The 17,456-nt window shown below is 40.9% G+C and overlaps 1 protein-coding gene across 2 annotated transcripts in view; it reads left to right on the forward strand.

The window, feature by feature from the left end:
* The first annotated feature begins 1,780 nt into the window (after positions 1 to 1,780).
* si:dkey-33c9.6 (active breakpoint cluster region-related protein) overlaps positions 1,781 to 17,456 on the forward strand; it is a 27,149-nt gene continuing 11,473 nt past the window's right edge. The window contains exons 1-11 of one of the 2 annotated variants that reach the window (XM_050067673.1): positions 1,781 to 2,034; positions 2,736 to 2,872; positions 3,068 to 3,180; positions 5,432 to 5,536; positions 7,332 to 7,565; positions 15,732 to 15,839; positions 15,929 to 15,977; positions 16,055 to 16,107; positions 16,200 to 16,337; positions 16,436 to 16,557; positions 16,654 to 16,798. In XM_050067673.1, coding sequence (XP_049923630.1) covers positions 2,821 to 2,872; positions 3,068 to 3,180; positions 5,432 to 5,536; positions 7,332 to 7,565; positions 15,732 to 15,839; positions 15,929 to 15,977; positions 16,055 to 16,107; positions 16,200 to 16,337; positions 16,436 to 16,557; positions 16,654 to 16,798 — 1,119 coding nt within the window. In that variant the 5' untranslated portion in view covers positions 1,781 to 2,034; positions 2,736 to 2,820. Of the gene's footprint in view, positions 2,035 to 2,680; positions 2,873 to 3,067; positions 3,181 to 5,431; positions 5,537 to 7,331; positions 7,566 to 15,731; positions 15,840 to 15,928; positions 15,978 to 16,054; positions 16,108 to 16,199; positions 16,338 to 16,435; positions 16,558 to 16,653; positions 16,799 to 17,456 lie in introns of those variants that run through there. The other variant, XM_050067672.1, reaches the window with a different exon arrangement.

A 17,456-nucleotide genomic window follows, 5' to 3' on the forward strand; every position in this document is an offset into this window, starting at 1 on the left:
TGGTCAATCTATGTGAAACTGCACATAGGCATTGAGGACTAGCATAGGTAGAAGGTGACAAAGCTACCAATGGGTATGGACTAGTTATGTTTTAATTTTTGCAAGCATTATTTGGGATAGATATATCTCTAAATCTGTAGAATTTTGTGCTGGGATTAGATTCTACTTTTGATCATAGGTACAGGTATGTATGCTGCACGTCTCACAATATTACAAAAATGCCTGGACGAACTACCACCTGATATTCCAGCATGGCATGGAAACGTCTTACTGTATGTATATTACCATTGGAGAGATTGTCACATGTGCTACGAGGCACTCTTGAAGAGAGGAATGGTCAAGACGAATAAATATGGGGGCAACAAATATAACATAAGTATATATATTTTGTCACAAACTGACCGGGTTGAGACAACTGCTAATGCTTAATTTATTCTTTTATTTTTATGTGTGTAAATATTGTTTGTTTTTTTGTGATTGTGTTCATGTTTGGTGGTTCTTAGTGTGTTTTTTGACAAACTTATATTCATCACTTGGACACAAACATGACTCCAAATCCAGGGCGTAAGGGGGAAGCACATGAAATGGGAGATTTGGGGTTCCTCTGTGAGTAAATTTTGAGCAAATGCTTGCCCGACACAAATGCTAGTTTTGCTCCATACTGTAATTGCTTTATGAGTGAAGCAAGTGTTGGCTAAAAAGCTCAACCACACGTCTGTGAGCTCATATCAACTTAAAAGGTAACCATATGTCAATGTTGTGTTTGTATCTACTGCCCACAAAATTACTTACTGAAGGTTTAAAGCATCGTCCATCGTCCAAATGTGGACCAAATCTTAAACTCAGCATCAAGTATGTAAATAAATCTCAAATTTAATTAGTTAAGGGGATGTTGGGGACAGATTTAAATAAGAATGAACGTATTCACAGTACCAAAAAGAAAAAATAAATAAATAAAATCACATTCATTTATTTTCTTTAAGATTTCCTTTTATTGTTTTATCTCTTTGGTTTGTTCTGTATTCTTTTTTGAAACATTTCCTTTTTTAATTATTTGTTTGTTACTTTTTTCTTTTGTGTTTGTTTTCTTTGTTTTCTATTTGTTTATTTTTTGTTTTGTATCATTTACTTTTTGTTTATTTTTGTTATTTTGTTTATTTTTTGTTATTTTGTTTGTTTTTGTGTTTTTTGTATTGTTTGCTTTTATTTATTTATTTTTTGTATTTTTTTCTTCTTTTTCTATTTTTTTGTTTTTATTTGTTTTGTGTTNTTTTTTTAATGTATTTTTTGTTATTTTGTTTATTTTTTTGTGGTCTTTTTTGTATTGTTTGCGTTCTTATTTATTTTTTGTTTATTTTTGTGCTCTTTTTTGTATTGTATATTTTTTATTTATTGATTTATTTTGTTTGTTGGTGTGTTTTATTCAGTTTTCTTTCTTTCTTTCTTTCTTTCTTTCTTTCTTTCTTTCTTTCTTCTTATGCATTCTGATGCAGGGGCGGCTGCAGCTGGGTCACCCACCAATCAGAAGATCAGCGGGTTCATCCCTGGCTCCATCAGTCTGCATGTCGAAGTATCCGTATCCGTGAGTGAGAGTGTTAAAAAAACCTGAGTAGCAGGTGGCACCATGTGTGGTAGCCTCGGCCACCAGCAAGTGGATGTGTGTGTCTGTGTGTGTGAATGTGTGTGTGTGACTCATAGTGTAATGTTCAGATGACTAGAGAGGTGCTGTACAGGTGCATTTACAAACATATTTTTTAAAAACCTACTCTCGATAACCAACTAATGTTTGAAGATCTCAGATTTCTGTGGTCACACATTAAAGTATTGGGCAGTTAAACTGTGACACAATGCAAACATTTCTCACTGCTCTTGGAGCAGACTGTGAGCACACACTGTCTCAGTGACACCTCAAACCACAGCCAGCCCTAACGCTTCTGTTTCAGCGCCCCAACAGGAAATATCGCCTCAGTGGTGTGGCCATGCTGCATTTGTCACGTCAGTCCAGTCAGTCAGAAGAAAGAGCTCAGAGAGAAGGTGAAGTACAGATTAGACTCAAACACTAGAGTGAATGAAGCTGTGTTAACATCTCTATCACTGTAGGGGGCAGCGTTGGACCATGATAGAAGCTCTTAGCTCCATTTAAACAGTGATAAACATCCACATTTAATGTAGAGAACATTATTTTTCTTTAATAAGTTAACCATCCTGTTTCAGTCATAAATCACATAATTATTATGATTATAGGGCTGTTATTGACTTCTAACAACTGTCATTTTATTGCTGCCACAGGTTAATATCATATACTGGCTTTAATACAACTTATATTTGCTTACTGTTAATGTGTTAATATGCAGTAGCTCCTTGTTAATGTTATTAACTGAGACTGATTGAGTATTCCACACTGCCATTGGTTATAAATTAACTATAATAATGTTGTATGTTTTACATTATTATTAGATATATATATATACATGTACATTTTAAAAAGCTGTAAACTTGACATTGACATCCTGGACATAATGTAGGCTGAGGCCAAAATTAAAATATGCTATACAGCAGCTAGTTAACACAAGTAATGTCAGTAGTAGAACCGTGCAGCCACTGTTGTAATGGCCACATTTACAGGAAGTGAAGTGTAACTGTGGGAATGGATTAAACGTTAGGTGCCAGTTCTCATTAGCGTTTACCGGACAGACAGGAAGCCGCATTTTCCCCTTTTTGTGCATCCTTAACAGAAAGAGGAAGCTTTCACTCAGTGCGTTCACATGCTGCGTCTGCAGAGCTCAGCCTGCAACGTGAGGAGAGGACCTCCGAGCCCCGATGGACGTCTACCAGGAGGCTGTGAGTTATCTGGAGTCGCAGCATGTTCCAGGTGAGGGAAGGGGACTTTGTGTTTTGGTGTGTAAAGAATAAGTTATATTCTCTTCTCTGGAATCCAGCATTAGATGATCCTAAAAAACTGAAGGTGAACTGTCATGTGCTCATCTTGAAGTGTAAAAGCTGTCCCAGTCTTTTCGTTTAGTATCTCACCACATGTGATTACATGCTGCTGTATGCACTGTGTCAGTTCTAGTCGTAGCAGAGGCTGATGTCCTGGAGGAGGATGTGTTCCAGGAGGAGGCAGTGTCCTGTTTGCTCTCTCCTCTCCACCCTGAGACCCTAGACTTCCCCGACACACCAGTGAGTTTATGATCCTTCACTTTACAGATGTGAAAAGTTTTTATTTTTAGGATACCAGTTGTGAAATGGAGAAGGGCAGGGTTTCCTGTGGTTTGCAGACAAAACGTTCTTACTCCCAAATACAGCAGCCTCAACAGTGGCCTCACACCTCAAACTATGGCGCTCTCGGTACCCCCGTGGTGTCTGTTTTGGACGTGTCCGTTTCCACACCTTACATGCAAACAGTGTCTTATAAAGAAAATGTTCAGTGTTAACTCACAACATCGGTTTCTGCTTGTTACAGGCATTTTAAAATTTAAAATTTTAAAATAAGCTTTGGTGCTCAGAGGAAGCAATCAGTTTTCACTTGTTAGATGCATACAGTGTTTTTTCAAAATAAACTTGCGTGTAAACAGGAAACACACAATTTCCACTTGTTACGTGCATTTAGTGTCTTTTCAAAATAAATTTCCATTGTCACAGGAAACATACATTTTCTGTCTGTGACATGCATACAGTGTCTTTTCAGAATAATCTTCCGCATTCACTGTAAACATGCAGTTTTTGCTTGTTATATGCATACAGCTTCTTTTCAAAATAAACTTCCATGTTAACCGTAAACATGCATTTTTCACTTGTCATATATATACACAGTGTCTTTTCAGAATAAACTTGCGTGTACACAGGAAGCATTCAGTGTCTACTCTTAACTACGTACAGCATCTTTTCAAAATAAACTTCCATGTTCACTCAAAACATCAGTGTCAGCTTGTTACATGCATTCAGTATCTTTTCAAAATAAACTCATGTGTTCACAGCAAACATACAGTTTCTGCTCATTACAGGCATCCCGCACCTTTCAAAATAAGCTTCTCTGTTCAGAGTAAAAATTAGAGTTTCCGCATGTGACGTGCGTACAGCGTCTTTTCAAAATAAACTTGTGTTTACACGAAACATCAGTTTCCGCTTGTTTCATGCATTCAGTATCTTTTCAAAATAAACTCATATGTTCACAGGAAACATAGAGTTTCTGCTCATTAAATGCAGACAATGTCTTTTCAAAATAAACTTGTGCGTACAAAGGACACATTCAGTTTCTGCTGATTACTACATACAGTATCTTTTCAAAATAAACTTCCATGTTCACAGGAAACATATAGTTTCTGCTTGTTACATGCATTCAGTATCTTTTCAAAAATGAATGCATATAATGTTGTTTCAAAATAAACTTCCATGTTCCCTTGAAGCATCAGTTACAGGCATTCTGTCTTTTCACAACAAACTCATGTGTTCACAGGAACCATAGAGTTTCTGCCTGTTACTATATACAGTGTCTTTTCAAAATAAACTTCCAAGTTCACCATAAACATGCAGTTTTCGTTTGTTATATGCAAACAATGTCTTTCAAACTAAACTTGCGTGTACACAGGAAACATTACGAGGTAGAGATGTAGAGGTGCTGTGTTCAGAGGAAACGTCTTCATTCTGCACCAGCTGCTCTGAGTGTCTAGTATTGCCATGGACGGGTTCACATTGGAGTTTGTTGAAAGCTTGGTGCGTCACAGACAGATGGCCGAGGGGTGTGACAAAGCAGCTATATTATGATGTTTAAAGTATTTGGCGACTTGGGACTGAGATGCAACCAAATTGTTTCAATACTATAAAAAAAGCTACTAACAGGTCTTCAGGTTACACCTTATATTTGTGGAAAGGTCTGTTGGCTATTCATCCACCTATCAATTTTGAAGAATACCACATTATACAGAAAACAATACACGAAGCCATATCTGCCTCAATGTCCAGCCGACATCAGACCTTTAGTCTGTCAGAAAATGTTTGTCAGAAGGGACAGGGAATGAAAATGAAGAACAAAAATCAGTATATTTCACTGTTTTGTTGACAGTGGCTTCACTTCCTCGCTGTCTTCTGACTAATAATTAGAAAGGTATTGAAGGACCTCATTTAAAGTAGGTGGTAAAATACAGAAGTGAGTTTTATTATGTCAAATAGGGAAATATATAACGTTTTATGAGCTTCATGGCGTGAGCAAATTTACTTTGTTTGCTAAGAAGTCACAAAAACAAATTCAATTCAATTCACTCCCTTGAAAATGATGACTTCACTTAGGTTTACTTCCGTTGTTGTGATGATAACTGTAGCCATGTCAAAGGTCAGCTATAAGTTGCTCCATTTGCAGTGTCTCTGACTGAATGTATTGTCATGATTTTGAGACTGCCTGTGGCGTATGTGTTGAATGTCTGTGTGATTTCAGACGTTATGCAGCCCGGAGGAGATGCTGGAGAGGAGGCTTGTGGTCCTGAAAGGCATCCTGGAGAGTGAGGAGGTTTATCTGAGGGAGCTGGAGGCCCTGCTGATGGTAACACACACACACATATACATGGAAACAAGTTCTCTTATTTTAGCATCGAAACTCGTGTTACTCTCCGGGCTATTCCACAATGCAAAAAGGGGAAAAACACTGTTGACATAATTATTACCGTTAAACTTCCTCTTTGCTTTTCTGCTGCCACCATATAAAAATATGAAGTTTCTTTATCGTGTGGCCTGAAGGAGAATCAGGAAGTGTTTAAATTAACTTTGCATGAACACACAGAAGAGGTCTTTCCTTTGTTTTGTATGTGTTAACTGTATGTGAGCAGCAGTCACATGCATGGGAGATTGTGTCATACAAGATTTTGTCTTCATTAATCAGCTTCCATGCTAAACCACAAATGGATTGTTCTCCATCAGACGAGGTTCCCCTTTTTTTTAATCAAAAGTTTGATGCCACTCACGTCTGTACAGTTAATATGAAGCTAAAGCTAGCAGCCAGTTAGCCGGGGCACTCTGTTATCCGGACAAGGATAAGCTAGCTAATGTCATGCTAACTGAATGCTAACAAAACAGCGGCTAATCATGATACTGGTATCTAGAAAAGTGGAGTCGGCCTGTGTTCAGTTGCAGCAATCAGGCTAAGTGCATTCTCCTCTCCTCTCCTCTCCTCTCCTCTCCTCTCCTCTCCTCTCCTATCCTCTCCTTGTTACATGCATTCAGTATTTTTTCAAAAATTAATGCATATAATGTTTCAAAATAAACTTCCATGTTCCCTTGAAACATCGGTTGCAGGCATTCGGTGTCTTTTCACAACAAACTCACGTGTTCACAGGAAACACAAAGTTTCTGCTTGTTACTATATGCAGTGTTTTTTCAAAATAAACTTCAAGTTCACAGTAAACATGCAGTTTTCACCTGCTATATACATACAGTGTCTTTCAAAATAAACTTGAGTGTTTACAGGAAGCGTTCCATTTCTGCTCGGTACTACATGCAATGTCTTTTCAGAATAAACTACCGTTTTCACTCGATACATCAGTTTCTGCTTGTTACGGGCATTCTGCGTCTTTTCAAAATAAACTCCCATGTCCACTGTAAACATACAGTTTACGCTTGTTATATGCATACAGCGTCTTTTCAGAATAATTTTCGTACTGTTTCCCCTCATTAATAAACTTCCATGTCCACTGTAAACATACAGTTTACGCTTGTTACATGTTACTCTCCTCTCCTCTCCTCTTATCATAATTATCTTCTAAAGAAGCTTTAAATATTGATAACCTGGGGGCTATCTGTGCACGTGCCTGCTCCTGATAAGAGCAGAATTAGATTCAAAGCAGGAAGTTGGTGCAATAACGTGTGACTGAACGCTTTCTTTGTCAATTTCTTCTTTTTTTTCTGTCTGCTATTAACAGCAACAGCACACCCGGTGTTTCCTCATTCTTACAAGATGTGACTCATTTAACCCCAACAAGAAATAAAGTGTGAATGTGTGAAATGACTCAGAAAGTTGATGTTTTGTCTGCGCTGTTGCTGCTCAGCAGAGTGTGTGCGTGTGTGTGTGTGTATTTGCTTGCCGTTTGTCAGCAGTGGTTTGAGTGTATGTGTCAAAGTTGACAGGCTGCTGGTGAGTGAAGCTTTGAGGTTTTGTAGGAAATGTGAACTGTGCACTCGACTCAGTGTGTTAAAACATTCTTCCTTTTCTTGCCGCACCACTGCCCATTTCTCTTTTTTATTTTATCCTCTACACACCAGCTTGTTCTCATCGCCTACGTTAGCTGGCCTTTAGCCTCTCTGCTTATACAGCTCAGTTAAATATAATCTTTTCCTTCCTGTAGCCCATGAAGGCTCTGCGTGCCTCGGCCGGGACCTCTCAGCCCGTCCTGTCCAGTCAACAGGTCCAGACTGTTTTCTACCAGGTGCCTGAGCTCAGAGACATGCACCAAAGCTTCTACTCTGGCCTGAAGGACCGGCTGAGCTCACACTGCCCCACTGACCCCAGCACTGGTGAAGAAGCAAAGATGAGCTACACAGGCTTTGAGCTGATGGTGGGAGACCTGTTTCTGAAAATGGTACGTTCTCTTAACTATTAGTGCTCGTGTCCTGCGTCACACTTTGATTAGGAATCCACAAAGAAACAGTGGAAAAGAAGGGGTCCCACACGGGTCAGTGACACAAAGAAAGAAAAATCTAATTTCCCTTTTTGTAAAGTAGCTCTGAAACAGTGGATCAAATGATCATGACCATGTGTTCTACAGAGCGTTTTAGCATCTTTCAGCCTGTTGTTTTGGTTTTATGGTCTGCAGCTTCACTGTTTTGGTCAGCCAAGATGTCAAAATAAAATGTTTGCCTTGTACATTCCTGCAAACCATGCATATGTTAGATTTTTATGTCTCATATGTGTCTTATCACCATCTCTAAAGCGGCATAGCTCAGATTACATACATGAGCTCAGTTTTCCATTAGGAGGAGGAGGGGATAGCACATGGTGTGACACCTTGGCAAGATGGCTGCCAAGCTTACCAACAAACAACAGCATGTATTTTCAACAACACGTTGGGACATTTCTGGCTGTGTTTGCAGCAACAAAATTGCTAATTTTTTAACAACACATCTCGACATTTCCAGCAGTGTTAGTTGGGACAAAATAGGGTATTTTTTTAACGGCACGTTGGGACATTTCCAGTCGTGTTTATGGCAACAAAACCAGGTATTTTTAAATGACACATTAATATATTTGCAGTCATGGTTATGGTGACCAATCCAGGTATTGTAAGCCAAAACATGATCTTTTCCTTCCCCTAATCGAGTGGTTTCAGTGCCTAACCACACAGTAACCACAGTGTTGTCACAACATAAAATTGAAAATTGAAAATTTAAAGGTACAGAAACATTACATTTCAGCATATCTGCTACATATGACACATTCAAATTTAACATATGAAACATACAAATATAACATATCTGGGATTTGCAGAATCAATGTCAACATTTATTCTGGTGATTTGGTTGGTTTTGTTTCATTCACAGGGCTCGCATCAACCTAATTATCACTGTTTTTAAGCAAAAAGTGTCTGATGAAACTCATTTTACACTAGATGCTCAGCAGGCAGACACAGTTAGCGACTTGTCTGTGAAATATGTCGAGCATTTAGCAACTGAAGATCCAGATATTTATTTCTCAGGAATTGGGACCAAAACAGAGTAAAATGGAGACTGAATATTGCACATTTTAGTCGACAATTCCCAAAAACACAACTCAAATTAACATTCACATTCACCAGAGCATCTTCACACAGTCATGTTATTATATTATATTATTTAAAAAAAGTTTAGTTTGACCCACAGGCAGGTCAGTGTGGTTTAAATGTCTACTTTTGTGCACAAATTAATAACAATTTCTTGCTTTCTGTGCCTTACACCTTACACAGCTCCCCTCATTTTGTCTTTGCTCTGAATTTTAATGCATAACGTGTTTTTTAGGTTATTTATACTTTGTTTTATCATTTAATCTTATTTTTATTCAGTTTTTAGTCCTCACACATCCATACCTCATACTCTACTTAATTGTTTTTATATGTCTGCATGCACAATATGTTTAGTATAATATTTTTATATGAATAAAACCAAACCAAAATTTCAAACTCTACATTTTGGCTCTTCACAGCTGGCAAAGCAACAGGTGTAATTAATGACACTGACGACGGCTCCACAGTGAAGCTGTGCTGGTGAATGTGCAGCCATCGTTAATGTTATTAACTCCACCTGTGGGTTTCCTCCATGCTCGGGGAAATGGACACACCTGCCTGCTTGCTTGGCCCCGCCCTGATGAGAGCCTATAAAACACCTGTGCATGCAGAGGACTCTTGATGGTTGTGTGAGGGAGTGTGTGTAACAATGTGTGTGTGAGAAGAGGGTTAAAACAGACAATAATGCGTCAGTCATGCAGCTGTGCTAAACTTGCGTGTGTTGTGGGTATGAGGAGATGACGTTCAGGCAGACAGTGAAATTTGGGTCACAGGGCTGCCATGTTCATGTTGCTGAACACCCAAGTGGCTGTAGCTGCACGCCAGCCCACATGAAGGGGATGAATAAATACAAATAAAGAGAAACCACATTGTGGACACAGAAGCACCCAGTCTTTCCAATCTGAATCTTCAGTTTATAGTCTGAACACTGTCTTTGCCAGGATTAAAAAGAAAACAATACAAAAGTCCTAACAAGTCCCACAGCTCTATCAAACTCCCCACTAAGATCTTGGCACCGAAACTCTGATTTATAGTTCACATAATATTCATTTAACCATTCACATCTCTGCATTAAGTTGCATTTATCAACTGCCTTATCAATATAAAAATCTCTCGAATAATTCTCATGTGAGGGATGTCATTGCTTTGCCTACAAACTGTCACATTTGAGGTTATTTACTCTGAAAAATCAGCATCAACCTAAAACAAAAACCCACCACTTGCCTGTAAAAGTAGCATGTGGAAACTCCTCGGTACATTTTTGAATTTACATTTTAATGACACTACAAAGACCAAGTACAAACACAACACAAAGACAGTGTGCCGGAGATTACAGGCTAGAAAACCACTCACCACTCCGTCTTGAGAAGGTTTCTGCATTTGACCAACATTCAAATCAGAAGCTTCCAAAGAGGCAGAGTCTCTCGAGGACGCCCAAGAAGCACAACTGTCAAAAATATTTGTGGCAGCTTTGGTCGCTCTAGTCGCTCATCACGTGAATCATTGAACGTTCGATCGTGCTTGTCAATTTAAAGGAGCCTCAAAGCGGACTACTGACTTGAAAGCAGCGTAGTTGCTGCTTGCTGTTGTCCAGTCAGAAAGCTCATAGTTGGCCAACAGAAAGTTATGTTTGGTCAATGAAAACAGGAAACGTATGTCATCCCATTCAAACCAAGCAAGGAAGACTTGCATGCTACGTCACAACATTAGCCTGCAATTCTCTCCTCTGTTACGAACATTACACACTTTAAAACTCACCAGACCAACCAACTACCTCCGTGACGCCGTCCCAAGCCTCATCCTTTTTATTTTGGTCTCTGTAACCGAACAGCGACACATTATAAAGGACTGAGTGGGCGTGAACGCAAGTAATCAACTTCTCGATATCCACTGTCGGAGCAAGTGTGCTGTAGGAACCAAAGTTACATGGCTTGTTTTCTGGGACCTGCTTCATCGGAGCACGTCAGCATTCCTATTGGTTGCCACCGCAACGCATCAGAGCTCATTACCATAAAGTTAAACTTGTTTTAACTCCCCTTCGGAGCCGCTCCGGTCACTTTGATCGCCCAAGACGCACGGCTGACGACCAAGTCGCCCAAGTCACCGGGCTCTCATTGAAAATGAATGACTTCCGCCGTTTTGGAAGCTCTGGTCACTAAAATCATTAAAATCCTCTAATTCGCACAAACTGAAATACGCTCGCTTTAGCCGGGTTTTGGATGATTCGAAAAAATGTTGATTCGCAAAACGGGGGATGGAAACAGTATGTTCGAATTAAGTCTGACGTAGCCCACCTCTCTCCATGGTGATATCCACACTCCGGGTTGGGAAGGCGGTAATGCATTTACAAGCTGGTTGCCAACCGCCAGAAAACGTAGAAGAAGAAGGCGAGACTTGTTTTGTTTCCGGTTCTGCAGAAAACTCGCGCGAGTTTGTAGTTTTCACCAAAGTCCGTACATTTAATGGAAACACAGAGGATTCATATTTCTTTTAATGAGCATTTCCCAGTGATTCAAATCACTTTTGGATGGAAACATAGCTACTGTTGGTGTGAACATACAGTAAAAGGGTTCAGGATCCTGTTCCTTGTACTGGCTTATCTTTAGCACTCATAACAGTTCTTAAACTACATTTATATGCTTCTCGTTTATATGTTCTTTGAGTTTCCATGGTCCATCTAAACCATCTCTATTAAACCCCTGAAATCGGGAAAATCCAGAGGAATACAACGTCTGTTAACACTGGCATTCCTTTCTGTACCAAGAATCATTCTTATGAATGAGAAAATACGGAAATAACTGGCTGAGGGATTTCATTAAGCTAATAATGACGGAGCGTGCAGCCTCCTCAGAAAATTAAAATCCCCCACATTCCCAGAAAAAATAGGACATGATCTCAGGTGTCTGCAATGATAGCAAACCTGAATTACACTGGTCCCGAGTGAAAACTACAGATGTATTTATACGCACTTGTTTACAGGCTCATGAAATTTAATCACGTTTTTATAATCTGAAGTTGTTTTGCGAGAAAAATGGTGCCAATACACAAACATGTAGGCCTACAGCATTAGTACAAGATTTAACCCTCGGGCAGATGATACAGGACGCACAGACAAGGAATGAATGAACAAACCTTTATTGGGGAGGTGGGGGCTCTCCAAGGAGACTTTTCCCCATTCACGGCAGCTATACGCAATTTTATTTTCCAGCCATGTGAGATAATAAAATGCCTAAAAATCTGTACATGATCTGGGAGAATAAAAGATGGTTGCCCAGCTTCTGTGCAGCCTTCATCTTATATTGTGTCTAATTTTTCTCCAGCTGTCTTCATCATTCTGAAACCACAATATAACAGATGTCGAGGATGACTAATTTCACTCCTACCACATAAAAAGATCTGACTAATTTTAAACATAGCGTAGGAATTTGGTGTATAGATATTTTGCTCCATTGATATGCCGATCCAGTCAAGTGACACAAAATTTAAGGCATTTTAAAAACCTCATAGTTTCAGGGATTTAGGGAAAACATTTAGAGCTGGAGCGCCCAGAAGCCACCCCCCACGTCTTCCCCCACAATACACACGTGTTTTCACCATGGGATTCTTTGTAATTTGTTTCTCAATGTAATTTGTCACGGCCCCACACACCTGCACAGGTGTTTCCACTTTTTGCTGATTGAAACTCAGGTCAAAGCTGGGTGGACTTTGATTAAGTAAGCTCACCAAGTGACACGCACTAATAAGAATGACAAAGGAGAAAGTTTTCCTGCCTGTAAAGCTGCAACAAAACTTCCAGGAGAATAAAGGAGATGTCAGTCAAGCACAGTTTGTTCCACAGAGCCCTGAGATGAGGTTCAATCAGGAAGCGTGAGTGAAAACACCTGTGAGTTTTTCTATTGCGCTGCCCTTTGGAAGCCAGAAAACATTTGTCATTTCTCAATTAAAATACTGGGGAGCCAGGTAGAGCTTTACTAAAACCACTTTATCTAGAACATGAAATAAAAAAAACTGCAAGACAAACTGCTTTTAGTTTAATTTCACACTTTCTCCTCACTGGTCACAAGTGCCTATGTAAAGTTTTGAGACTTAAATAAACAGGTTCAGGGTTTATTTATTGTCATTCTACAACACAGGGCTGCACAACAAAATGCAAATTGTAGACCCTTATGGTGGAGATCTGCAAACCCAAACCCAAACCCAGATTTCCTAATATTAAAGGGGACATGTTATGCTATTCTCTATTTTATGATATGCCCTAAAATTTCACATTTTGCCGGAGGCAATTGATGATTTTTGGGGACATAATGATCAGATGTCATTGAGAAGTAACCAAAAGGGCCTAAACTACACATTGGAGGGATATATTCATCATTTTATTGTTGAGAAGGTCGATGAAAAGCTTAAATTACAAGCCTAAATTTACAGGTCACAGTGTACGCTTGTGAACCGCATCTGGTTGCCGTCACCATCAAAGACAACAAGTTAAAGTGCCACTGAAGTTAAGGTTTTTGGCTCAGAATATGAGAAAAGGATAACGGCCTTTTTACCATCTTTACCAAGAGTGTCTCTCCGTTAGTTTGGTGCTACAGTATTTACACTGAATCATTCAGCATAACGTTTGCCAACCTTTGTTATCTCTGCCATTACAGATAAGTTAATGAAGCTAAGCTCCAGAAGTTAACGTTAGCTTAACTAGAGCCCTTTGGACAACAGCTAACAACAGCTAACAATGATGTACGATCACCAAAGTACAAAACTAGAACAAAATAGGCTAATGACCTCCCAGCAAACAAGGTGACATGATGAACAATGCAGCTAGGAGCTAACGTTAGGCTAACTTTAGCTAGAGATGTTAAAGATAACTTTCTTTCCAGCAAAGTGACAATATGTTATCTCAAACACAATGTTGTCTTACCTTAGAACAGATGTAGACATCATTGTTAATCATAGTTAATTCACGTTGAGTTGATGTTGTGGTCTAACGTTACCACACAACTTTATCCAAAGGAGACACTTTTCTCGGTTGAGATGTGGTTTAAAGTGTAAAAAATACACCTCGTCGCCCAGCCTCTCAGGATACCTTGTGTCGGAGTTGCATGTACCCCATGCACACAGTTTGACCATTTTTAAACTCAATGGACGTCCAGGCAGAGAATGTCCGAGTGTATGGGAATGGCTATACGCACTGTAGCCATGTTTCCATCAGCCTGTTTAGATGCGCATCTAGAAGAATCGCATCAGAAAATTATGATGGAAACACCAAAATTCAAATTAGAATCCCCTGATTTGCACAAACTAAAATACGCTCGCTTTAGCCGCGTTTTGCTTGATTCGAAAAAAATGTTGATTCGCCAAACGGGGGACGGAAACAGTTATGTTCGAATTAAGTCTGATGTAGCACACCTCTCTCCATAGTGATATCCACACTCCGGGTCGGGAAGGCGGTAATGCATTTACAAGCTGATTGCCAACCGGCAGAAAACGTCGAAGAAGAAGAATGCGAGACTTGTTTTGTTTCCGGTTCTGCGGAAAACTCGTGCGAGTTCGTAGTTTTCACCAAAGTCCGTACATTTAATGGAAACATACAGGATTCGTATTTGTTTTAATGCGCATTTCCCAATGATTCGAATGGGTCCATGTCATTGGTTCGACAGCCCATTGGTTCGACATCCCATTAGTCCGACTGTCCGCGGTGCTGAATGGCTTGCGGCGGGCGTATGGTGCGCCGCGACCGGCTTGAGGCGGAGCAGGCTCACGGCTTATGAGTTTGTCTCTTTCTTTTTCATTTTAACCCACACCATGATCTTTTCCTGACCCTAACCAAGTGGTTTTTGTGCCTAAACCTAACCAGACCTTAACCACAGGGCATCATGATGATTTCGGAACGGACTTTGGAACAATGAGTTTAATATGGTCGGAACAATGGGATGTCGAACCAATGGGCTGTCGAACCAATGGGCAGTTCCCGATTCGAATCACTTTTGGATGGAAACATAGCTTGTGATTGGCTCATCGCGTTTGAGGGCGGGACTTAGCCATAGGTCAATTAAACCCCCAGGCCCCTTTACTAGCCCGGTGTGGCTACACATTTCGACAAAGGCCTGTCCTAATTTGACGCCTGGTCTGATTGGTCTGACTCTGTTACCGTCATTCCCTTGCTGCAAGTACACTGCTACATGTAGCTACATGCTAACGTAAGGGAACCGTGCACTTGGCTTGTTGTTAGCCAGCTTCCACTGACCAAATAGCTAACCTCTGGTTTAGCGCTCCGCTAACTTGAATGGAGATAAAATAATTTTAGCGTGCTTCTAGACTTACCCAATGTTATCAAACCAAATGTCACAGCCACTGTCTGTCATTGATTGTAATGCCTAACCCTGTTTTTTCCGAAACCCTACTACGTGCATGTGTTGGCTAAAATTAACCATGTGCATTTGTGCTGTACGGATGTAGTGTGTTTATTTTGAAAGAGACTGCATGCAAACATAAAATTTCCTGTGTATTTTGAAAGAAGACAATGCATGTTACAGACTGAAGTTGACAACCAACACACCCAGGGCACCTTGCACGTCATATCTGGACATGACCAAACATTTATGTGACGAGGCTGGAGAAAGAATATGTTGGTTGTGACACAAAAAATGTATCCACTGATTAGACATCTCTCACAATCTAAGTCTACGGGAGAGTCTTTTTGCCCCCATGGCATCACGTGACGGACCCAGATGGTGTAGTTCCACTTTTGACCACTATGTAGATTTGGCTTCAAAGCCTGGTGCTCTTCCTGGGGGCTTGGTCGGAGCAGACCAGGGTGTTTTGGGACAAGCTCAAAGAGACAGGCACAGATAAATGTGTGTTTTTGAACATTAAAGCATGGCACACATTTTGGAAAGGAATCGAAAAGGTCACATTGGTAATCACCAAACTTGTATGGTGCAGTGATTCACCCTTCCTCCACCCATTCATCCATCCGTTATCCTGCCTTTGTAGGTGAACCAGATCGGTGTGTACGGCGGTTTCATCGGAAACTATGAGGAAGCTGTGGAAGTTGTTCGCAAGTGCACACACTCAGACCCTCGCTTTCGAACTCTGGCCCAGGTACCACACACTCTGCCCCACCAGAGGAGCACCTTCGGTAACAAGCTGTGTACAAAGTTATCCTCACCAGTCTCACTTTATCTCTGCAGAGCATGATGTCTCATAACGGCTCCGACAAAACCAAGTACACATTTGAAGGTACATACTCCTAAATTTGTTGTTTTTTAAAAAACTAGTAGGCTGACAGTGTCTGATTGCTGTCTTTGTTTCTACAGCTCTACTATACAAGCCTTTGGACCGAGTAACCAAGACCACACTTGTGCTGCGTGTGAGAAAACCCTGGATAATTAAAATCCACCATCACCTACTTTTCCCCCACGTGTCATTTCCTGACTTGGCAACCTCTCTGTGATCTTGTAGGACCTCCTGAAGACGACACCAGTGGAGCACGGAGATTACACGCCCTTACAGGAAGCCCTGAGATTGTCTCGCAGCTTCCTGTCTGGTGTCAACGAGAGTTCACAGTGCAAACGAGAGGTCACACTCAGTCACGGCCTGGTGAGGCTTAACACTGTACAAAATCTGGCCAAGATGTGCACCTGTCCTCTTTGACACCTGCACTTGTGACCATGTATGTGTTTGTGCGTCACTTCTAGAGGCGTCAGCTGATGCGTGACGGCTTTGTGGTGGATGCGAGCGAGGGGGACCGCAGCCTGCGTCACCTCTTCCTTTACACCGACCTCCTGTTGTGCACCAGATTCAAACATGCAACCAGAGGGTGAGAGCAGCAAGAGAATGCAAAGGGGCTTGAGGGAAATGTGGTCCTCATTTTTTCAGAGACCATTAGTTTAAAACGCTGCATGTATTCTTCCAGGAAGCAGGACCAGTACAGGTTCTGCTGGTATCTGCCCCTCGCTGGTCTCAAACTTCGCTGGGTTGCAGACCAGGCACGTTCACCAGACGCACACCATCGTTTACACACCATAAGAACCAAGATGCACCTTCTACGGCAACAAATGGTATGTTTGTTTGGCAGCCCGTTTCCACCAGTGTCATGGGAAAAAAAGATCCTGTAGGTAATTATGATGAGAAACATTCTCATGTGATGTGGTTCTGTTGGCTTCATCACACTGTGACCTCCAGCATGCACTGGGGCGGTGTGCAGCCGAGAGTGAAGCGGCCGGGATGAGAGTCTGGATGGATGAATGGATTAGGATGGATGGATGGATTAGGATGGATGGATTAGGATGGATTAGGATGAATGGATGCATTAGGATAGATGGATGGATGGATGGATGGACTGATAGGGATGGATGGATGGATGGATGGATGGATGGACTGGATGGATTAGGATGGATTAGGATGAATGGATGCATTAGGATAGATGGATGGATGGATGGATGGATGGACTGATAGGGATGGATGGATGGATGGATGGACTGATAGGGATGGATGGATGGATGGATGGATGGATGGATGGATGGATTAGGATGGATGGATTAGGATGAATGGATGGATTAGGATGGATGGATGGATGGACTGAGATGGATGGATGGATGGATGGGAGGATGGAGGGATGGATGAGGATGGAGGGATGGATATGGATGGATGGAGGGATGGATGGACTGATAGGGATGGATGGATGGATGGATGGACTGATAGGGATGGATGGATGGA

Source organism: Epinephelus moara, chromosome 17 (genome assembly GCF_006386435.1).
Source record: "Epinephelus moara isolate mb chromosome 17, YSFRI_EMoa_1.0, whole genome shotgun sequence".
In the NCBI taxonomy this organism is placed as follows: Eukaryota; Metazoa; Chordata; class Actinopteri; order Perciformes; family Serranidae; genus Epinephelus; species Epinephelus moara.